General features: G+C 41.1%; 1 protein-coding gene across 1 annotated transcript in view; it reads right to left on the reverse strand.

Annotated features, from left to right (window-relative positions):
• The window catches only part of LOC144934181 (palladin-like), a 156,641-nt gene that overhangs the window by 107,436 nt on the left and 23,566 nt on the right, over positions 1-25,639 (reverse strand). The window contains exons 3-4 of the mRNA XM_078859742.1: positions 3,932-4,107; positions 1,689-1,752 (exon numbers count right to left, since the gene is read on the reverse strand). Of these exons, the coding sequence (XP_078715868.1) occupies positions 1,689-1,752; positions 3,932-4,107 (240 nt within the window). The remainder of the gene's footprint in view (positions 1-1,688; positions 1,753-3,931; positions 4,108-25,639) is intronic.

Consider the following 25,639-nt stretch of genomic DNA (forward strand, 5'->3'; position numbering starts at 1 on the left):
ATATCCACTCTGTGGGTGGTCGGTCAATTCCATTGCTGCTTCCAGCATATGGAACTCCCTGCGCTCAGCCATCCGCAATGTGTGGATTTCGTCTCTGTTGATTTCACGTAACCCATCTCCTCTCTACTGTCTAGGGCAGTGGTTCTTAATCCTTACTGCAGCCTTGCACCGCTTTGGTCCTCAATCATGAAAAAAATTACGTTAATAAATACATAGAGGGTTTGATGAAACAAAGCAGTTGTACTTACGTGCCCGTGCTTAATTTGTGTTTCGACGATTTACCTTCATAAATAATTCTGACACGTCTCGCACCCCCAGAAAGGGCATCTCGCACCCCAAGGGGGTGCATGCAGCACAACCACTGGTCTAAGCCCTCGGGTTAACATTACTCTTATGCGCACACACTCACAGCTCTACAGTTTAACTATCTCCTCTCGTGAATGTGTACATATATGTATATGACTTTGTGTAATATACACATATCGCTCGTTCTAGGAGGGTAATAACTTGTGTAATATGCTGGCCGCATTTTCTGTTCCATGACACTCACTCGTAAAACCACATTTAACTTCCTGTCAAGAATCGTGCAATACTTTATATTTACACGCATTAGTCAAACGTGCATTGTGTTATAAACAAATTCTGAATGATAATTGGTTCTTTACCCTTCTATCTGGCAACAAAACTGACACCTTTTTACAAGGAGTCATGTTTGCATAGACCGCAATACCTGCAGTCATAATACAAACAAAAGAACATAACTCTTTTGTTTGTATTATGACTGCAGGTATTGCGGTCTATGCAAACATGACTCCTTGTAAAAAGGTGTCAGTTTTGTTGCCAGATAGAAGGGTAAAGAACCAATTATCATATTTTTACTGGCAAATGAGGTTCCCATTGTGTAAAAATTCTGAATGTATGAGCGGGTGTTTGTAAATATAAGTTCACAGTTAATCCTGCAGTTTTGCCATCAGAATATCCCCTCCAGCATTAATCTTCTAATTCCATGATGTATATTTCGGTTGTGCTACGGCGAATCATGTTATGAGACGAAAATATTTCCATGCGATTTAACACGGAGGCTTTGGCGACCAACATTTATCTATGAGAGATTTTTTGGGTTAGATCGCATGAATATAAATGTGTCGGTGTTAAACCCGCCACCATACCCGACGCAGCCAATTAGTAAGGTTTGTCACGTAAACAAAACATGCCAATTCGTTGCTAGTTTAGCACACGGGTGTGTTGGAGAGTAAATCCACAACATTTACAATTCAAGTACGATGTAATTACAACCAGCCTCATCAGGCGAGAGCCAGAGTTGTGGAGAAATCCTTCTGTTTCTGTCTTAAAATTTGCCATTCAGAAATCAGCACCTTCCAATGATCTGCTGTCCGTCAGCCATGGAAGAGGACATCACAAAACTACTTCCGAAGTCATTTCAATAAATATATTTATCCACACGAGGGGAATTCATTTCACATGCCTGCCTTCCCTTGAACCCAGGAACTCAGTGTTTCCAAATCAGTGCCTTGGCCCTTGAGTCACCCATCCATCTCTACATTTCCCTGTATGTTAGAAGGCTGTGTATATACGTGTGTGGACATATGTTTTGTATCGATTGATGGATGAATGTGCAGACAATCAGGTGCATGGGAAAATTCAGGGATGGAAATTGCTTTGCTTACTGAGCCAAATCATCTTCCAGGGAAGCTGCACTTGCCTCCCCTTCTGAATCTGAGGATGTGGCACCTGCAACAAAGACGTGGATTAGTCTAAGTTTCTAAAACCATCAAAACAAACCCAATGACCATATTCATATCTACCGCAGATGCATAATTCACCCGCCTTTAAGTAAACACATTTATGATTGTTGTGGCTATCCATAAAACGATATATGAATTATTCATGCCCAAAGACAGGAATTATTTTATTTTAAGTTTCGTATGAATACTTTAAATTATGGTATTTTCATTCCATAGATTTGCCATTTTTTTATGTTTTCCATGCACGTAGATATAATACAAACCGGGCAGTAGCCTAAAGATGCATATTTGAATTTCAAAAACAGTAAGGGATGTTTGTGTTATCTCTCCTCATTAGTGAATATACAATAACACACATCATCCGCACTGGATTATACGGCAGCATTTTTTCCCTCTCGGTTTCTATGCAATTAGTTAACCAAAGCAATAATGCGATATTCACTTTGCTGACTTTTATAATTTGATAATCATCTATTTGCTTGTAATGTGATTGTTTTGCAATTAAAATGTGCGACTCATGCTTTAGTCATTATGAAGAGAAGCAGCAATGGTAGGACTCCAGGGAGGTCTGAGCAAGGACATGAAGGTTATACGATTTTTTGCATCACTTATCCGAACAGACGACTCTATAAATTCAAATTTACACATATATACTGAGGAATTACGCCTTTGCATTCAGCGAAAGCCACAAGGGAAAATGCAACAACATAAAAATAGCCTACACAGTTGATTTCTAATAAAAACACATGAGTGGATGTGTGCATTTGTGAGTCACATCCACTGTGATATCATTAAAAAAAATCTGTCATGCTTCAGTGATTTAAAGCGCATTGTTAATTGCACTGCAATTCATTAATTTGTCAAGATCAAATCATGGATTTACAGTTAAACATCCATACATGGTAAAACTTAGTCAATATAACGGCCATAGTAAGAGTTTTATTTGTAAAAATAATTTATTTGCAAAAGTAGCCACAACATAAATTTATAGACCCACAAGAGTTGGTGAAAAGGCATTGTGCCCTTAACAGAAGGAACAGATACAAACCGGTATAAGCAGCACAGTAAACTGTGATGATTTCACTCGCACATTTTACATTGCTACCACCAGCACCCGTAGAGCTAATGCTATAGTATTCTTTGCAAGAATGTGTTTAGAGATATTAAATACATACAGGAGTTATGTTGGCTCCCAAGCTTACATTGTATTCGGTTAACTTATGGTGCCTTGAGTTGTTGCCCTGGAGACCAAGAGATGAATGATCAATTCTCTTTGGTTTTTTCGGTAAAGTCACGTAGGTAAAAAATTAATTAAAATGAAAAGAAATAAATAAAATCACGACGTTTCGGAGGCAATATAAGCTTCCGTCTTCAGGTGGAACCGTCACAGCAAAATGCACTTGATACAGTAATTTTGCTGTGACGAAACGTCGTGATATAATTTATTTGTTTTCATTTTAATTTATTTCTAACCTACGTGACTTTACCAAAAAAAATCAAAGAGTATGGATCCTTGCAGTCACAAAAACTTCAAATCTAGAATGATTGATCAATGTTTGGTAACCAGGTTGATGGCATTAGTCGAGATTTCTCACATATCACAGTGGGCCGCGTGCAGGCTGCAATGTTGATATGAAAAAAACTGAAATGGATAAGTGAACAGTGAGCATCGCATTAAACAGTATAACTAATTAGGATGCCTATAATAAATCGATGCACTAGAAGCGATGCAACTGGCCGAGTTATCTGAGGCAAGCACAGCACACCACCCCATTGCTTAAATGCCTCTCTCCAACGTGCACATTCATTTGATGCATGTGCACAGCACACCCCTGTTATTGAACAGATTGTGCCAATATGCTGCGTTATCTGATACAGACACACAACACATCCACGTGATGCAATATTTGGGACAACACGCTCATTTATCTGACATGGCTGTACCTAACCCAAGAGGTTGTCCATTGCCTGCCAATATTCTGCCTCATGGCTCATGCGGGGGGGAACATGTCTCCCAATCAAGCCCCGTGTTTTGATGAGCAGAAATTATCTCTAAAGGTGCTGGATGTGAAGCCCGTTTGAGCTGGTTCTAATTGTAATTGAGTAGCAAAGCAGGGTAGCAATAACACAGTCTCAGAACCAAGTGTAGGTGTAGCCCATCCCACCCTCAATGTAGATCTCTGCAGATGTGCTGTCGGTGCCGTCCACGTTGGAGGCCAAGCAGGTGTAGCGCCCCGTGTCCTCTTGGAAGGCCTCGCTGATTATTAGTGTCTGCAGATCAGCGTTCTGCAAGATCTGGATGTCTGGAGAATTCTCCAACTCCTTCCCCTCACAAAACCACCTGCAACGAAAGGCACTGGAGTGAGCAAGCAAGCTTTTTAAGCAAATGCTGCTGGGTTACGAGATGTTACTGGTAAGAGCGCTCCATATAAACTGACGCCTTTTTCATTGTGAAAGGCAATACCGTACATAAACTCATTATGCATTGTGTCCCCGCATATCAACTCCTATTGGACGCCAGTATTTTGTTGAACCAAGAAAACTAGGCCATACCACCCCCCTTAATATTGCTTTCCATAATTAGTCGCCTTGTGAGACAACAGGCTTCATGAACAGTCACTGCTAATTTATGGCTTCCGATATGAATCCTGTCGAGGAATGTGTGCAGCTCGTATTACATGGGGTATTAATCTCAAAAACTTCTGACATGATCACAGAAACTATGTTGGGTTTTTCATGGGTTCCCTCCCTCCACACTGGATCAGTGCCAAACATTGATACACTTTCTTCCTTGTTAAGGATTATGAATATATTAACGTAGCCATTTGACCTTTCCATGGCTATTCATTTCCAAAAACAAGGATGCAAAACGTTTATATTTAATGTTTAGTCATTCGTAGTTAATGTTTTAAGGTCCGTCGTTAGCGTCTACATATAAGTATAAAATACAGTGCAGTGTTTGATGTACTCACGTGCATGTGTGTGCGTCATTTATAGTTGTTTTGAGGACAACTGAGTTTAAACAAGAAATGCAAGCATACATTGGTGGTTGCAGTGATGGCAATGGTAGTGGTATGATGATGATGATAATAATTTCACTTTACCCCAAGTCCACTGAAAAAAATACTTGTTCATTAGTTTATATAAGTGAAGGTGATTTGGTTTGCAGGTGGGTAAATGAGGGCCTTTGTATTTTGTTAACCTCACATTACCCTTTAGTTTATATGGGGCCGTGAGTTTAGCTAATGGGCCATATTGGTCTGTAACACAAAATAACAGGATGTGAGGGTTTCTTTCCCCAAGATTTGTATCTAGGGGGTGGTGGAGCCTGGGTAAACAGTCACGGACTGCCCCTGAGGCAGGCACGCAGCACAACCGCATAATCCAGCATGGGTGAATGCAAATACACTACTTCTCTTTGAAATGTATATAGTGTCCCTGTACTGATCACAATGAATGCTGCAATTGGTGGACATCATTAGCAGAGATTGTACTTGCGATCCAGAGCACACCGGTTTGTTCTCCCAACATGTAAGTTGAGACAATTGAGAAATGTTCTTAAATCCTCCCAGAGGTGGTGGGGTAAAGTCGGGGTCCTCTCACTTCCAAGATGTATGGCCAGTGTGGAAGAGTAGACCAAGCCCCCTCCAGCGGGGCTCTCTAGAGCTCATATTCGAGGGCCTTCTGCTTGCAGTGGTTTGAGCTAGCAATTGCAGGACTGCACCTTTACCTTTTTTCTACTCATAACATGAGATATTTAATACGTTAATACCATAACACAGACATCATTTAATACATTAATGAGGGAATTTACCATTTTTACCATACAGAATATGCCACACCCATGACCCTTCATGAACTTGTATCAGACTTTTATCGTGCTGCCATATTTACTTAAAACATAATTTCAGTAACAAATCTTAAAACCGTGTAAAAGCCATCACAAGGCTACGGGTCATATAGCTTATTGTCTACTTCATGAGGCGAGAGAGACGAAGGCTACACGATGCACATAGATAAATAAAAGCTGCTTTATAATGCCTTTCATCATTTTTTTTTCATGTAATGTGCTCTCAACAAGACAAAGTGATTTGTTACGGATTTAGAAAATTCGTTTCCAAGTTTCAAATCTTCTCCAGGTTTCAATATGCCAGAAAATGCATTCAAAGAAATGCAGAATTTTAAAAATTGCTTTGAAACCATTGTGGCAGATGGTTTGCTTCAGATGAAAGGTTTGGCAGAGAAGGCTAAGGGAGAAGCCAACATCTGTAAACAAAAGGCATTTTTTTAATGGAACGCACAGGAACATCCGTGTACACATATGTAGTTTTACAATTATTTTAATGAACTGCAATTAAATGAATGTCAAAGTAAAAAAAACACACACACATTTAAAATGAAGAAGACTAATTATCCATAAACAATAATGTGAAATGGTATAGTCACAAATATCAATCTTACTGTTTGACTTACATTTTTGTTATATGTGGCGGTCACGTGTTTGGTTTTTACAAGTTATTACATTCTTGATACTGCATAGCGCTTTGCTAAATGTTGAATGAAAGCAGATGAAAGTATCATATCATATTCTTAGGTTTTTTCGGTCGTGATTTTTGTTTTTATTTTATTTTATTTTCATTAATTTTGATGTTTTACCTACGTGACTTTACCGAAAAAACCTAAGAATATGATTCCTTGCAGTCACGAAAGCTTCAAATCTAGTGTCATATCATATTCTTAGGTTTTTTCGGTAAAGTCACGTAGGTAAAACATTAAAATTAATAAAAGTAAAATAAAATAAAAATCACGACGTTTCGGAGGCAACACAAGCTTCCGTCTTCAGGTGGAACCGTCACAGCCACGACAGCTGTATCAAGTTGTAACCAAACAATGTTACTTGATACAGCTGTCGTGGCTGTGACGGTTCCACCTGAAGACGGAAGCTTGTGTTGTCACCGAAACGTCGTGATTTTTATTTTATTTTACTTTTATTAATTTTAATGTTTTACCTACGTGACTTTACCGAAAAAACCTAAGAATACGAATCCTTGCAGTCACGAAAGCTTCAAATCTAGAATTAGTGTCATATCATTTCAAATGCAAGAGTGTATTGTTCTGCAACTGTAATATGAACAGCTTAATCGTGTTACACAACTCCTACATGCAACAGCATACCGTTATCAGGCATCACGCCTGCACAAGTTTATACAACCCATGATTGCTAAAGTGTTGTGTATCTGGTCGTGAAGGATACTATCCTTGTAGACACACATTCTGTAACTGGTCCGATTCACACATTTAAAATCTCACACGACATTTTTGCCATGACGAGACCATTATTTTTACATGAGCAAATACAAAATAAAAATCTTTGATGCTATTTTGTCTTTCCTGTCTTTGGGAAATATATTCTATCCAGGATGGTATCAGTGATAACTATAAAATATTGGCAGCTACAAAAACACATATATAGCATTAGAATAGACAATGGTCACTCTGTTCTTTTCCAAGTTCAAGGAAATCAAAACAGCACAGAACTGTAAATGGAAACTTTTCCAAAAACTCAACTTTATCCCAGTGATTCTCAAGCCCATGCCTCAGAGACTAATAACCATTCCAACTTTCCATGTCTGACCGTCAAGAGGATTGGGTATTGCATCTCCGCTGATTTGTATGTAACTAGATATGAATGGCTGCAATGGAAAGCTGGACTGAGCGAGCATTTCTGAAGTCTGCATTCGGAGTAACAGGCATATAATGAAAAGCTATTTGTGTTGTATGCTTTCGTTGTAACCAAACAATGTCAAGTGCATAAGTAGAGTGTGTAAAACGAACGGAAGACGGTCGTAAAAACCCACTGCATATTTATTTAAGCACAAGCGTGCACTATGTCACGGGAAAGCTTAGGAATGAATAGTGACCATGTCTGTCTGTATATCTCAGTGACCTCACAGGACATATCCGTCATCACACTCCCCTTCCGTGTGGCCTTGATGCTCCAAATTAGCATATATATGTATATATAAAATAACTTTTGATTCTACACGCGGAAAGGGCCTCTCTATTTGCGAGTTTTATATATTTTTCGAGCTCCTGCCTCGAGCTACTGGTGATTAATTAAAGCTATCATGTGGTTTATATTTGTAACAATATGTTCATGTCCCTACATTGCTAATAAATGTGGTGGAATTTTGTATAAACAGGGCTACACATGAGACAGTGGCCTCGAGGCTGCAATTCAAGGCCATGCAAGTTAAATAGTTCCTTTAGCGGATACCACAAGTAAACTATTTTTAGGCTCCCACATACATCAGAAAGTGATTTGTTCAAGAGTAGTATCTTCAAGGGGTTTGTTTGCAACAAAGAGCATATCCTTACAAGGCATCCTGAGGCATGAACATCTGGACAACGCGGTTACAGCTCTGCCAGTGTTTACAGCAAAAAGGAAGCGTAAATGATACAGCTTTAAATATCACAGCTGGGGCACATAAACGAATGTGCTGTGTATTCATATAAACACAACATAATATTGCACTGTGTAAGTTACGCACGTAAAGCTCACATGCTAAAACAAAAAATATTTCCACCGATGAGGTATATTGGTTTCAAAAACGTTACCAATATATTTGCCGTGTCGTTCAATTACCGTGGACTATGACAGACTGTTTCTGGAAGGAATAACAATCAATGGACAAAACTTGCAATGAAAGGCAAAGAGACACAAATCAATTACTACATGAAATCACAGGACAAATAGGAATTGTACAATAGATTGCACCTACATAATACCATGTGAAGTTGTGTATGCACGGGAAAACGTGCAACCTACAGTGGACAATCTTGATTTGAAGCTTTCGTGACTGCAGGAATCCATACTCGTTGGTTCTTTCGGTAAAGTCACGTAGGTAGAAAAATAAAATAAATCACGACGTTTAGAATGCAACACAGACGGGCGCTTGTGTTGCGGTCGAAACGTCGTGATTTATTTTATTTTATTTCTACCTACGTGACATTACCGATAGAACCAAAGTCAACAGTGGACAGATAATGACGATTATCCATGCTCAGTAAATAACCTACAGCCAATTCTCAACGAAGACTTTACACATCCTGTAATAGTAAAGCAAACGAGTCTGATGTAAACAAAATAACTACAGGACCTCCTACTTTGCGTCTAGACCCAGGTATATACTGGACTGCCAATGCATGTTTTAATTCCCTTCACTTACTTTTTTATGGTAGTCTGTGCAAGCAGAGTAAGCAATGTCAGTCCACCTCTCTTAAATTTAGCACGAGTCTGTCAATTATTTCATTACTCAATCAGAAAGTGTGCCCCATACAAAGAGATTAAAAGGTTAAATCTGCACATTATAACAATAGATTCGTCAACCTTCAGCAAAGCATTGCGCATGCCTCCAAACCCACAGTTAGTAAAACTTTTTGTTTCTCTCAAAATAACACTGTATAGTATGAAACGTGTCTTTTATAATACTGTACATGAAGTCGTGTACTATACAATACGTAAATAATATTGCATGGCCAATGTGTGTGTGTTTTTTTTACTCCATCTGGATAGGCAAAAATATGCATGATGAAACAATGTGCATTACAAGAGATGCAGCCTGTTCAATGTGGTCGTTGTCACAGCAACAGTAGTCCGATATTTCCTTGAGAAGGCCAGTCTGCCAAAACATTGAGGTCTTCCTTTCCTCTCAGTAACAGTGTTACAGGATATCTTATTATTTTAAATTAATCTGGTGATTTTATATCTATAAGTTCACTGAAGCAGCAAACTTGTTATAGTAATCAGCTCTTTGTCAGTCGACTGTTAGATGGGACGCTTCCCACACGCCGTGCGTGTCGGCCATGGGGGTTATTTGAATCCACAGCGGTTCACTACTTCGCTCAGTGTCGATTGTCGAAGGACTGGTTCAGCTTTCACTTGCCACCGATGTTCGCCATGATCAGAAATCCACCTCGGGTTCATAGCACAGTGTGCTAACCGCTGTGCTGCACCGCCACCCCAGCAGCTTGATGCCTAAATAATATTGTGTGCTGCTTCGGTGACACTTCCGAAACAAAGAGGTGGATTAATGAATCACTCTGTGAGAGAAACGGTGAACCTCACAATTAATGCTCCACATCTGGGCTGCGTGCTTGAAGGCTATTTGCAAATGTGCGGCACATCAATCACAGACTGTACCAGTTCTCAGGGCTGCTCTAGTGTTCCCTTCACGCTCATCCATCTCCCTCTCCCTTGCCGGCTTTAGAAATTATTGTGAACTCAGTTTTGTAGCAATAAAAGACCATTGTCATCTGTATGTTGAGCGGCATATTTCATCCGGACAAACTCAGGCGGCAGACTTCAAAGCATGCATTTTGCAAGGGGAAATGTGACATGATAAGACGACCAAATTTAGCCATGACAATATTGCCATACAATTGACTAATCCCACAAACAATGCACGTGAAAAAAAACCCCACAAACAACAAAAAACGGTGAAAATAAATTGATGGTGGCCAGGTTATTTAAAAAAATCCCACGGCGGTCAGCACTTTGCTCAAAATGCCTTCAGCAGTATTGGCACGTGAATTGCGCTGCACAGATGGGCAGATGATTCATCGAGGGCACAGGCTGCAACTCTCTGAGAAAAGTGCACGCAAGCAAAGCCGAGCTCGCCTCAGCTTGCCCAGAGTTCACGCTCAAGCGGGCGAACGTGAGCTGACGGGGCTCAGACTATACCCGCGCCAACTCGAACCCTTCCGTAACAAAGACAACGATCCCCCGCATAGCCTCAACAGAATGTTGGGACAAGTGCCGTTAGTGAGCACCTATGAAGGCTGGCATGGCACACGAGAGGGTGGGTGGCTCCCCACAACGCCCGGCCGCCTTGTCTACCCAGTGGCGATGTTTACGCACAGCACTCAGATACTGATTTGAAGCCGAGTCAACCTAGGGGTGGCCCAGGATCGGCAACAGATAATTGTCACTGGTGTTGGCCGCGAGCAGGAATCAAACTCGGGTCTCCCGGTTGGTAATGTAGCACGCTTACCACGACACTACCGTTCCTTCCACAACGCTCACACACACACATCCTGACAGCCGTACCTTCAACAGAGCTCTAGCTGGGTTGTATCGTTCATTCCGTGCATGGAGCGATGTACCTGCATGGTGATTCGATGAACTTTCACAATTTATTGGTGTCACGATTCAAGTCAAGGATTGATTTTTTAAAAGTGTAATATTAAGATGTAATGTGCTAATATACGCATGATCCTATGCATGCACTATTAACATAATGCATTTTAACAGATCAGTACATCATCACATACCTAATTTAAACAATCCTGGGTCGCAATGTAAACTGTTCAAGCACTTTTTTTAATTAAATCTATACCCATGTGCAGGTGTATGAGGAATGACTGACTGTAGTAAATTGATATTAATAAACCCAAGTGACATCAGATTTGGACTTGACCCCCCACTTCACTAATGTGAACTGACAGCCCCCCCCCCCATAACTGAAACCGTGTGGGGAGGCCTTCAGTAGAAAATTGCGAAGAGGTGTACATTATTAATTGTATACCGTTCCTATGATAATTCCAACAACGTCTACTCAGTATTATTTACACTAGTCTATAATACTTTACCATGTAAAGTAATGCAATTTTCTCTAGTAAAAATTTCAACCGTTATATATTCTATGTATATTATTTTTTTCATGTAATGTAAAAAAAAAGACGACTTCCGCGAGGAGTATAAATGCAAAATTTGTCCTTAAAATTGTAAAAAAACATATATATATACTAATTTCCTCCATCTACCCTTCAGCGTCTCTGGGTGTTGCACAGAGTGAAGGTCAGGTGTGGCAGAAGCAATAAATGCCAGGGCCCATGGGGAAAAAGGCAAGCGCGTTGAAGAATTGGTAAACTGCCAGGATAGAGCAAGATAAAATAGGCAGCGTTAAGGTGTTTGATGTGCAGGTTTGTAGTCCAGAAGTTTCCACTTTGAATGTGCGCATACCGGCATTCGGAGAGAGAGAGAGGATGGCAACTACAAAAAGATGCCAAATTGCTTTGTAGATGTAGCTACAGCCATGTATTTGGTGATAAAAAAAGTCTTCTGGCATAAGTTATATGTAACGGGTTGAGGAGGAAAGACTTTGAAATAGATATGTGTACAGTACACTATGCTTTTAAATTTTATTGTAAAACAGATGGTAACAGTGCCGCAAAGACGCAGGTGGAATCTTGGTCCAAACACAAACAAAGACAAAGATCCCCCCATATAGCCTTAACAGACTTTTGGGGCAAGTGCTGTTAGCGAGTACCTATGAAGGCCGGCACGGCACACGAGGAGGGGGTGGGTGGCCAACACCGCGCCCGGCCGCCTTTGCCTCCCTATTGGCGATGTTTACACATCGCACCAGGTACTCATTTGAAGCTGAGTCGACCTAGGGGAGACCCAGGACCGGTTGAGATAATCGTCACCGGTGTTGGCCGTGAACCCGGGTCTCCAGGTTCGCAGCGCGGCGCGCTAACCGACACACACGTAGAGATTGAGATGAGGTTACCTGTGTAATTATTCACAGTCAATAGTGAGTGGACAAGGTCACCCTGTACGCCCTTCTGAATGGGCCATTTTGATTCGTGTTAAATCTTGATTGCGTTCATTGTTTTACGTTATATATCTGACAATACTCTGCACCATTTTGCCCCGCAGCATTGCGGGAGTGAAAATGAAATGCACCATGGTGCCAGGCTAAATAAGACGCTTCACATTTATAACGTGTAGACTCACATGAACACAATACATGGCTTGATTGTATCATTTATCAAGACTTATGAATCACCGTTTAGTTGCTCCTCCTCTGGACCATTCAAAAACTGATCATGTTTTAATTGGCCACGTTTTTTTCTTACGTCCATAAAAATCGCAAATCAGTTTGCGTGAAGGTACTAGGTGGACTATTAACATTGAAGAATCGTGAGAGGAGGAAGCGGTGGCATGGGGAGGCCTTGATCCAGCTGGCAATTCATGGCTGAAGATAATGAGGATAACATCTCATGAAAACCGAGGAGTGTTGGGCAAACCGTACGTGGCACCCTTCAATAATTCCTTCCATTATATACCCCAAAGTGCTAATAGAAATAACTGCAATGCGGTCAACACTACGATGAAAGGTAACTCTTAAACACTTTACGTGTAGTAATACCATCACCGCCATGTGCAAAAGGCCAGCAATGACGTCTAAACGATAATGCAGTTCGGAACACGACAATAACCAAGGGAATCCCAATCGTATCATTGCAGTGACGTCATGGGCTCAAGTGGAATGCGGGATCGTCTCCAAATGCATTATCCTTGACAGCTGTCAACACAACAGAAGGAAAAAAAATCCCACAAGAATCTTGACTTGTTTGGAATGACGGTTTGGAATTACAGCACAGGCTTAACCAGTGCCCTGATAGACTTTTGCCGCCTTTGGCAAAGCTTTAAAACAACATCGCCCGCTCCACGGCGCGCCTCACAATACGCGGCGATGGCATCACTGGACCTTTCTGCACGATGCCACCCGGCCATGCAGATTGTGAGCGGGTGACACTAGCAGCTGCTATTTTATCCCACCATGCCAGGAGTAGGGTCTGTGTCAGACAGATGGACATGGGACCTGACGAGATCGGGCCACAGGTGGGTTGTGGATTGGGGTCACTACTCCACTGCCGACACTTATGTCAGTGGAATCAAAATGTTTAGGCATACAAGGGTTTTTATTTGGCGGACACGTCATAATATTCACAGAGAAAAAAATTGCATTAATGGTTATTTTTTTTGTCTCGGAGCTGTATGAGCCCCTTTGTATTTCGGTGTCAGATAACACTGAAACTTCGGTAACAAAAAAGAGCAAGTTTATTGTTGCCAAACATGGGACAAGGTACAGCATGAAGTATTGTGCTGTTTTACACGCTGACACATATTAAACTGCAATCGATTATTTATAAACGTAAATTAAATATTACAAAGTGTGCTCAAACTAAATATCTGCCCGTTGTCCTGCATTCATCCTCCTTACATACGAGGACACTTGCAGAATATGCTCAGCGCTGAACAGAGCCGATGAGGTCTAAGCTCAGTTGGCATGATACGGACACGGAGATGGAATAGGAGTTGACTACGGGTCACAAGAGAAATTAGCTGGGGTAAAAAGTGTGTGGGTCGTGCACAATGTCATGCCAATGACAGATTAGGGAACAGCTGTGGGTGGCACCTATGTTCTGCTATTTATACTCACCCCTATTCGGTGCAACGCTAAATGGTGCAGCACAAACAAATTTAACGACTGTGAGTAGGGGCCAGTTTTTTCGTGTAGGACTGATGGAGATATAGATTAGGACTGTCGACTGAACGAGGCGAACAATGACACATGTTAAATAGCACTCTGGCCTTGACATCGATGTGCAACAATTCACTACATGGTCATTTAAAATTCAAGTGCTGGATTCTCAGGTTTTTTAAATATTTTGGGCCCATTGCTCAAAGGCATGTGGCTTTTGGGTGGTTTCATACATGAACAAGTATGATAATGTCTTGTTAGTTTCATTGTATTCATGTCGTTATTTCTGATTCGATGCATGGTATGTTTTTGACATTTTTGTAAGAACACTTTTTTTAATGGATTTGTTTTTGTATTATACATGACATAAACTTAAACGTTCAAAAATATACAAAGAGGACTAAAACATGAATACTCAATTGCATCAGAAAAATGACAAAGCAGGGTGGATTAAATAACACATTATATTCATCAAAATGTATGGTGCCATTAGATTATGCAATGAATGTTCGTAGATTTTATTACATGATGATTCCATGATGCAACAAAGTTCCACTGAAAAAGACACAGACATGCCAATGCACGTACTACTGCAATTGCCCACACGCTGTCCGTGTCAAACAATTCCTCTTCCAATTTTGGAGTGAAGTGCTGTGAATTTAAAACGACTGATTATGTTATTGGGCCATGTCAGTTATTTTGGCTGTCTTTCATGAATTCTTGGAACTCTGGGAAATGCAGACCAATGTCCCTGGTGGCTTCCTACCTCTGGTTATTGTTAGAAAGAAATGTATTGTCAAGGTGAATCACTTAACATGATTTATTTTGGCAGGTCTTATAACTTTAACAGGTAGTTTAAACGTTAAAACCATTAAGATGTAAAACAATGTTATGCCACATGACTAACATTGCACGGGGAGGCCTTCATCTATCTAGTAGTTGAGTGATTAAGAACTTAACGTTGTTATTATTATTATTGTTGTATACATTTTCAGGTTTCGGATTAATTGAATTGTCTGTTAAGAAAAGTAAATGGACTTGGGTAGGAACACACGGCAAGAAGGGGTGATGGCCCATGGTCGAGACAGACAATGAAATGGCAGCTAAGGAAGTAAACATGGCTATGAGAATGAACAGCGCAGAGATGGAGTGGTAAGATCAGCTCACGTGCAAGACACAGATGGATTGCTTCAACACGAGATGACAAACGATGGTGATGGAATGCTTTCACCCAGCAGTGGAGAGAGCATGGTGAACGATAATGAAAATTACGTACAAGCATAATAATCCTTGAAATACATATTTAGGTCGAAACATTTTTGAAGCGACATTAACCAAGACTTTAAATAGAACTTCACTGCTTAATTGCACACTCTATTTACTCTGCAGACAGATGTGTATTATCGATTGCAGTATTGTGCATACTCTTGCAAAATACAAGTTGCAACTCATGAAAGTTAAGTTATGGTGCCACCTAGTGGATGGTTGTAAGCAGCTGTAATGCAACACAAGCACCTTGCATGACTGTATACATCTGTCTTGTGCCTCCTGGAGTTACATACCAATCAATACACTCATTAAGGACCTGCATCACATTCAATTAAATCATTCACGTAGGAGAGGCAGAAATAATACAAGACAGGGTGGATTAAGTTGCACATTATTAAAATGTCTGTTGTCATTAGATCATGCAATGCATGTCAATGCATTGCGATGACTTCGGGAGGCAGTCATCCAGCATCATCATGGCTGATTATGATGATGAGATAGGGGACGCTGGTAGATAATTAAAGGTGGACTGCATCAAAATCTGGAGATAAGTCACATGTGGACTGGAGTCTGAACACCCCTTGGCTGAAAGTAAAAATAAAATGATGTATCCACACACAGTACACAGACCTTAATACGATCTGCTGGAATACAATCCAGTACCGTAATTATGATCATACATTATTTTGTACAGCTTACATAAACAAAATGTCATCATTGAAAATACACCAAATTGATGTGGAGTGTATTTATATTGCTTCCAGTAAAATGTTAACAACTCTGCCTGTTCTGAGTTAAGACTCTAGTGAGGGTAATGATCTTTGAAGCTGCCATGAAAAAAAAATATGACCCAATGAAAGATAAACCTTCCAGCACAGTTGCGCAGGGAAACTCGCAGCGTATTCCGCGTGCCAGTCAGGATGACCACTACGGCAGGCTGTACAAACCTGTGGATTTATGTGTAAGAACAGACAGGGGCCGAGGTTTGCCAAGCTCTTTCATCACAGGCTCGGTCCAAGTGTGAGGTTTTGGCTGGAAGTACAGCCACATGTGAGCCTCGGTGCCCGTTTTGGAAAACCAAGGCTGCAGTCACAGCGATTAAACAAGCCATCCACAAACGAAATTATTTTAAGGTGGAGCCGTCCAACAGTAAAGTGTTGGTGGGTATGTGATATTCTTTGGGTCTTTCGGTAAAGACACGTAGATAGATCAAATAAGAATAAAAAATAGATATTGTTATTATTTTTATTATTTGATCTATCTACGTGGCTATACCGAAAGAATATGAATTCTTGCAGTCACGAAAGCTTTAAGTCAAGGGGAGATGTGATTTTTACAAGGTGGGAAAAGCGCACCTCCTTTATTGATTGGTCACTTTCAACTTCATGGGATGACGAATCTGGGTCAGGTGTGTTGAAGGACTGAATGACAACTTTACGTGGTACGTTTATGGAAGAGACCAGAGGTACGTTTATGGAAGAGACCAGAGAAACAGTGCTGGCGCAATGCCTAATTGCACAACTGTGCTGCTGCTGCTGCGCTCATCTCTTGCGCACGAGCTTTGCCGCTGGGTTTCTTTTCTTCGACAGACCCAGAAAATTAGATTTACCAAAAGTTGTATTGATGTCGGTTCTCACCGCTCGATGTATGACAAATACTCTCTCGGGATAGCCTTGACGAGCGCTGCTCCTGCTTTCTCCTTCGCCACGTTTCACCTGCCACGTTGGAGGCATCTTTGAGCAGTACTGCCTGAGGCATTTCTCTTATTAAATGTGAACGTGTGTCCTGAAAGCAGACGTTACGTCTCTACAACATTGAGACGTTCTCAATTTTGTTTTACAGTATTTTGTTTTACAATATTGACCCTTCAAATAAGTTAGCTGACAAGTTAGGCATGTGCCAATACTTACTGTTCACTCTCTATTTTATTATTTGTTATATATAGAATAACCTGTCGCTGTCTAATAACTCAGAATATCTAATGAGCCAATGTTTCAGGCAATGGCCTTTCAATACTCTATACAGTAATTAATAAAAGGATCGTTTGTAACTGACGAATGAGTATTATTTTTAACCGGGCAGTCAGCAATTAGACAGTATGATGTAACACATATGCGTCTCTAGAATTGTGATTTATAAGGACCTTAATTAAAAAAAATAGTTACGACATCAGTAAGGGTGTTATGAAATGTAGAGCGTAAATTGTGCACCTGTTCAATGGCGTCTGTTTCAATTGACAGCCCTCACCTCTACCCCAATCGAGCGCGGTAGTAAGGGGCTGGACTACCCAGCCTCAAAATGCCAAAGTGTGGCTTGCACCGCCTCGTGGAATGCGGCGCGGCGCAGAGCTGTGTGCCACTGGAGTGGAGCGTCCACCAACCCTCGGCGATAGAGGGCCCGTGAACCCGGAGGAGCGCGGTGTCTCGGGTTCCTACGGGCGGGGGCGGGGGGGCTATTTTTGCATCACGATCATCACCGTCTATACCAGTTTCTTTTTGTTGAGATTGTGCGTTTTTTTTATATTTCCCACAAATGTCTCCAAGTTTGCGATCAAACAGTTAACACATCCGCTTCGTGAAATTTGTGCACGGTAGAAATTGTAAAATTTGTTATTTTACGAGTCGTTACGTATGAGCGGGACCAGCTAAATCGCTCTACGGGCACAGTGATATTTAAAAATTTCCCTATTTTCAATGAGAATTCGTGTGCATTTGTGTCATTCCTTCACATAAAGTCCTGGTCACAAAAACCAAAGTTTGTGGGGAATAATAGCCATTTTCTATACTCTTGAGGCATAAGCAATTAGAAAATAACACTTACTACCCAGGAAAAAAAATAGTGTTACATAGTGAATTATATAAATATTTAAGCTAAAGTGACATCACACGACAGCACTCTTGGCAGGAAATTCGTGGAAGTGACACCATAGACGACAAGGCCACTTTCTGTGACATCACGCTTTCGGATCAATCCGAAAAAAACATTTTTTTGGGATCCTAAACGTTGTATACATGCCCGATTTTCGGATTTTTCAGATTTATCCAAAAATTGGGTCACACGTTTAATTATGGACCTGTCCACAAACCCGTACCTGTCAACCCACACGGTTTATCCCGTATTCTTGTACTGGGAAATTGAGTTTTCAGGTCCATAGGGCGTATAGCCGTTTCAATACGGGCAAAAAAGGTGTGTGTATTTGTTTGTGTTTCTCCCCTGTGATGGGACTTTGTAGGATGAACGTTGAGACTTATAAGGTCTGAATTGGTCTGTAGTAAGGTAGGCACTGATAAAGGGTTCACACGTATACAAATCGTATGTGCAGATTTCGAAATGTTGGCCTTATTCAATGTTAGATGCTCAATTCCCGTGTCTTTATACAGTTAACTATACACATAAGATGTCTACAATTGTTTTTTTTATTTTAACACAGTACGAGGAGGGTGGGTTGCATAGTGGTCGGTATTTGCACCGATACTGTAAGTTTGCTTCAAGGTGGCAATATGTAAAAGGAACGTACTGGAAATCAAATACCTGCACAAGCACGCGTACCACCGTGTGTGGCTGTAGAACCTCATTCTACGGCAGCAAGGGAAGCCCACGGTGTGTTAACGCCATCCCCAATAGTGGAGAATCACCCACAGTCACTCGTGTGTCCCTGGGTGCCTTCGATGTTTGATGTCCCCGTGCTGAGCCAGTGGTGTATCCTTTAGTCGAGGTCACACATCATCTCACTGAAGGCGACAATGATATTGTCATAATTTTTTGTACGAGTATATTCGCCCTCGTCTATTTTGATATGAATTATAGTGTACATAATTTATGTGTGCGTGTCTTTAACGTTGTCAAAGGCCCGTAAAGTCAAAGGAGTCTGTCACATTTGCAGGTTTTCATTTCGCTTTAACTGACGAAGCGGCTCAGCAGTAGAGAAGCTCACAATCGGAAGGTTGCGAGTTCAAATCCTGGTTCAGGGTTGACTCAGCCCATCCATCCCTCCGGGATCGATCAAATGACAAACCGCTTCGTGGGGAAGTTAACAGTCATTGTCCTGGGTGAAGACGTTTGATTTTTCCACCACTGCCTCAGGGCTGTAAACAAGAGATGAGCACCACCTCAGTGCGCAGTTGAGCAATAAATCCCTTTGACTTTCCTCTTTAGAAGCAATAAGCCTATGATGTCTATTTCCCAGTGTAATTCATGTCTATCACTTACAAGTCAGTATATGTGCATTTGTGCTCCATCTGAAAATGATGGGCTTAGCAGGTGTGTGTCAACCCCTCCTCCCCTCCAACAGGAACATAAGCACGTTGACACTGATGTTATATTTAAACACTTACACTCCATGTTCACAATGCATGATATGTCTTCTAAACGCCCCTAACTGATGTATACTCTTTGTATGTTTCATTGTAAGCTATTAACCCAAGTGTTACATCAAACACTCCTTATCATATCTAGATTTGAAGCTTTCGTGATTGCAAGGATTCATAGTCTTAGGTTGTTTCGGTAAAGTCACGTAGGTAAAAATAAATAATAAAAATAAAATCATAGAAATAATAGAAATACAATTATAAATCACGACGTTTCGGAGGCAACACAAGTCTCCGTCATCAGGTGGGACCGTTACAGCTAGATTTACCGTCACAGCTAGATTTACTGTAAATCTGGCTGTGACGGTCCACCTGATGACGGAGACTTGTGTTGCCTCCGAAACGTCGTGATTTATAATTGTATTTCAAATATTTATATTATTATTGTTATTTTAATTTTCACCTACGAGACTTTACCGAAAAAACCTAAGAGTATGACTCCTTATCAACCCTTGTCGCTTGGCTCATTTCTTAAATGTCTGTGCTCTATTCTATTCATAGAGCACAGACATTCATAGAGCACAGAGCGAGATGTTGTCTCTGATATGAAGAAGGTTGTGGGTTCGAGCCCGACCTTGGTGCCTGTATGTTTGGAGTTCTCTCTCCTCGTGGTCGCGTGGATTTTTCTCCGGGTCCTCCGTTTTTAAATCCTTTATATTAAGTTCACTTGCTTGCTTGCTTGCGCGCTTACGACCGTGCACATCTTTCGGTCGTTTTTTAACCCACTTCCCGTGATCCAATCGAGCTGACATTTTGCACACAGACTCGTTGTGCGTGACAATTTATTTTCGTAAAATTTTTCCAAAATTTTACACTTTTTAGGTATTTTTTTTTATATTTAATTACCAATTGCTTAATGGTGGCAGGCAATCATCTGACCCATAGGTGGCAGCCAACTCAAGACAGAGGACGAGAGGACTCTAGCCGCTCGTTTCAAAGACCAATGTGGGCTGGGTTGTGGCCCATTGAACACGCATATAAAGGATTTATAGTGAAAAACTTTGTTTTTACGGGTTAATTTGTTTTCCCTCCACTTTTAGAAACATGCGTTCATATTATTTGGCCATTATAAGTTCTCGCATATGGTAAACCACTTTGACGAGCTATCACGTGTGGACAGGTCGCCTCAGAAGTACATCTCAAATAGTTTCGTGGCTTTACGTGGTAATAATAATATGGTTTATAGTTTTCTCAAAAGTCGAAAACACTAATGCAACACATACTATTCACCAGTGTGACATCACACTATGTTTGTATGCATGTTGAACTTATTTCGCACATTACATAGCCAACCGTGCAGTGTTTAAATAAAAAATGTGAGACAAAAAACCCTCAACATGTTTATATCAGTCATAGACTGAATAAATATTAAACACTGACTTTATATAACATGGACCTCACTCCAATTTAAATATACACAGTATATACATGTAAAAATCAGCTCGACCAGGGGATTCAATTGCAAAGTGATTCTTTTACAGCTGAAGTCATGACTGGATGCAGGTTATAAATGGTAGGCTGATGGATTACATTAGATTTTGTTTTTAAATGTAGATACGGAATATAACTATACATATTACATGGAAGAGTTTGTTACGTGTGGACACGGAGGCCAAGATGGATAGAGGTTGGCACAATGCAGGTTAAGTAAAATCCTTGCGAGCCAACAAAGAGGTTTCGAGATTCTCATTGAAAGATTAAAAATAAAGGTCCACCTCTAAAGGGGGCTCTAGAGAATGTGTTTGGCCTACTCTTCCACACTGGCCAGAGATTATGAAGAGGCGGGAGTAGCCATATGTTACACCATCACACGTGACCTGCCGATTGACTCATTGGTGTGCCCATTCATGCCAATTGGTGGACAAACAGGCATTTAAGAAATGTGTCCCATATCTGTTGACTGCCGCACCGCGAGATTGAACTGGTGGTCTCTGAATTGAAAGTCCAGTGTGCTACACATAACACCACAGCAGCATCCTATACTTCAATGCAGTATTTCAAAGTACAACCTTGAAGGAGTCTGAAGTCAGGCCGTCCCAGAAAGTGTCCACATTCCTCATAATGTGGTCAGATGCACGAATGGATGGAATGGTGCATGAGATGAAACGCCCCATTGTTTGAGGGCCGTTTTGTTTTATTACCCTCTCACCAGCTCAATACCACCTCGAGCCCTCCGACCACCATCTAACCCAGCATCCCTCACCAATGCACTGTCCCATGGCACCACTTGCACATAAATCCTGGGCACAATCTGAAGCAACACCCAGCTAAAAGTAACTGTCCTCCACTGCACACATCTGTATAAGCCGACCCTTCCTTATCGCAAATCCCAAAGTAAATATTTCACATTCTGCAACCCCAATCACTGCCTTGGCCTCATGCCCCGCAGCTCTTATGCACTACGTTGAACACGCATACGCGTATACAAATCACTTTTGTGGCAACGTGTTTACATATTCAATGTGTGCTGTCGGGATAATCGAGAAACTAAATAATTAATCGCCATGCAGTCGGGCTCATTTTCCTACGTCAAGTAAACAGTCTTTTTTTTTAGGAAGTGCAGCTGTTGCATTCGGGCTAAATGTGGGGAAGTGATCCATGGACAGGTGCCCTATAAGTCAAGAGATGGCCACAAGTGGCCCGGCAATTTGCTGGCTTCCATCCCCAGGCAGATCTAAAATGTTTCAGAGGTCATTCCAAAAAATAACGTAAATAAGATGGAGATATTTCTCCTTTTCCTTGGTTCTTTCGGTAAAGTCACGTAGAAGGGAAGTAATAAAATAATAAAAATAAAACATAATAAAATGTATTACTTCCCTTCTACGTGACTTTACCGAAAGAACCAAGAAGATGAATCCCTGCAGTCACGAAAGCTTTAAATTAAAATGGAGATATTTGTTTGAATGTGAGCAGTGAGTTGTGAACTATATGTGTGAGTTTTTGACTGAAACTATCATGCGATCCTGAGACACAACTTGAAATTAAATATCTGACAAAACTGAAAGTCAGTTATAAATAGGATATGAAAATTTACAAAGTCATAATCAGCAGTCACAATCAATCCACTCCTGGATAAAGGTCACACCAAGCCATCTATCACAGGCTCCCTATCTCCCTATGCATGCAACAATCACATATCTTCTGCACACAAACCGATTTCACAGGTCCATCTCCACGGTGGTCATCATCTAGGGTGAATCACCTCCTTTGGCTGCCACTTGGTTGTTAGTCTTGACCACCAGCCATCGTCCCTACTAACAACCAGAGGTGGGACAAAGTCATTGTTATGCAAGTCCAAGTCGAGTCGCAAGTCATCAAATTCATGACTCGAGTCTGACTCGAGTCCAAGTCACATGACTCGAGTCCACATCTCATAGGTGGGACAAAGTCATTGTTATGCAAGTCCAAGTCGAGTCGCAAGTCATCAAATTCATGACTCGAGTCTGACTCGAGTCCAAGTCACATGACTCGAGTCCACACCTCTGCTAACAACGTGTCCTGCTCAAGCCCAATACGACAAATTTAAGTCACTATGGTGTATTTAACTTTTGTATTTCCTCTATTCTATGGATGTCTCTTACTGCCTCTCAATATAATTCCAAGCATCCATCTCCCCTTGTTTCTTTGTGCACTTTTCAACTTGTTGTTTCTATTTTCTCTGTCAATGTTGATGTATACTGGAATAAGAAAAATCTTTAGGCACTTTTCTAGGTTGATAGACATAATTAATTTCAGTTTATGAAACCACTCCAAATCTGCTCTTGTCCACTTCTTTATTTACAGCGGTCTTGACTGGGGGGGGGGGGGGCATCATCCGACAATGGTTGAGAAACACTACTGTAGGCATATGATTCTGTTGCTTAGAGGTAGTCTAAAATTGAGCATCTCCTGATGTAGACTTTTGATGTTAAATATCTGTTTTTTTTCAGTAATTAGTTCTTCTAACATGGTGAATTAGAAACAAGATCATCTTGAGTCTATTTAACAAAACCCATATTGTTAGAGACGTAGAGCCTCTATCCTCAACAATTCAGCACAGGAAGCCATCGCAGGTTGATGTGATAGAAGTTGCACGTTAACATAACCTCACGGCCAAACTGAAATATCACATTTATAATATTTACATATAATGAATAATGTCTGACGTAATATACCTCCAGTAGTTTTTGACTTAACTATCAGAAATCCAGAAACATGCTTGAAATTTAAATATATGACAAACTCAAAGTCAGTTATAAATAGGATAATACTATTTAGAATATTAAGAAAGTCACCATAAGTCACCATAATCTACCGATAGTAGTGAGTAACATCTAGAAAAATTATGCCATAGACTGATATAATCAGAGAATAAATATGAAACATTGACTTTATATAACATGGACCTCACTCCAATTTAAATATATACAGTATATACATGTAAAGTTCAGCTTGACCAGGGGATTTAATTGCAAAGTGATTCTTTTACAGCTGAAGTCATGACTGGATGAGTGCTGTGAGTTCATCACTCAATGTTCCAAGCCATGCCTGGCTTCAGAGCTCTCTGCTAGACACAGCATCTCAAATTGTGTGACAGTAATCAGCGTGCCACCCTTTACACATGGGGGATTGTAAACTTTCCACGATGCTATTCAATCAGCGGGCCACTGTAACTCTTGCAGTACAGCCAAATAACTTTGCTTCAAAGTATGAAATACTTAATTAATAACCAGGCATTTTATTTGTAAACTGTAATATTGCTTGGCTAGCTTTCTGCAGAAATACAGCATTACGGAGCTGCGTGCAAACGTTACAAACAAAATGTATGTTATATTATGACACTGTGCTTTTCCTTGCCGATTTTTTTTTATTGTTACTACTTGCATACAGGGCTAAACTAGATATGTATTTGAAAACAGCAATTCATACCAGCAGGACAGGTGTGAAATGAAACTTTCATTAAAAATTTGGCAGCGAAATAATTGATGCAAGCCATTTGGAGGCGCTATAAATAAAAGAGGTTCACACGCACCATCACCCACGAGCTGCCTGCTGCTATCCAAGCTTACAGTGCATCAAGACAAAAGGTCACGGTAGCTCACCAGCAGGAAAAACGACAGCAGTAGGTCAAAGGGGGGGGATGAATTTACTTTATATAATCAAGAGCTCTATGGCTCACAGAGTTATACCTAATAAATGAAACTGAAAAAAACTGGAGGGGGGTGGGGGGGAGTGTAAGCTTAGCGGCCCCCCAAAAATGACAAGAGTTGATTTTTGTTTACATGGGGAAGCATGGGGCCGACCGGCTTACGTGTCTTTGTGTAACCGGGGCCCACCATTTCTCTGAACGGGCCTACTCACCAGTTGTCGCTTATTGAACGACATCGTTACCAAAGGTCCAAATCTTCACCTCCTTTAACTTAATTGTGATATTTTTTTGTCGAGATTATTAAACCTAGAAACGCCATGTTACGGGTAGGAACAACAGGTTCCACACTGCCCACCAGGGATTATTTGTCTGTCTGTCGTGCATATGGGGAGGGGGGGGGTGGGAGGGGTGGGGCTGGGTGTGGAGGGGCTGGGTGGGGAGGGAGGATGGGGCTGGGTCGGGAGGGGAGGGTGGAGAGGGGCTGGGTGGGGAGGGTGGGGAGGGGCTGGGTGGGGAGGGTGGGAGGGGCTGGGGGGGGGCTGGGTGGGGAGGGGCTGGTCACCCCGTGGTGCCCTTATAAAACTCAACGTTTAACCTACACACTACACTATACACGACACGATCCACTACACTTATACAGGTAGGAACAACAGGTTAGACACTGCCCACCAGGGATTATTTGTCTGTCTGTCGTGCACGAATGCGCTGTCCAACCAAGTTCCTACGTGCCCACTCCGAAGGAACGTTTTAATTTGCGACAAGGACATGGGCTCA

The sequence above is a fragment of the Lampetra fluviatilis genome, chromosome 9 (assembly GCF_964198595.1).
Source record: "Lampetra fluviatilis chromosome 9, kcLamFluv1.1, whole genome shotgun sequence".
In the NCBI taxonomy this organism is placed as follows: Eukaryota; Metazoa; Chordata; class Hyperoartia; order Petromyzontiformes; family Petromyzontidae; genus Lampetra; species Lampetra fluviatilis.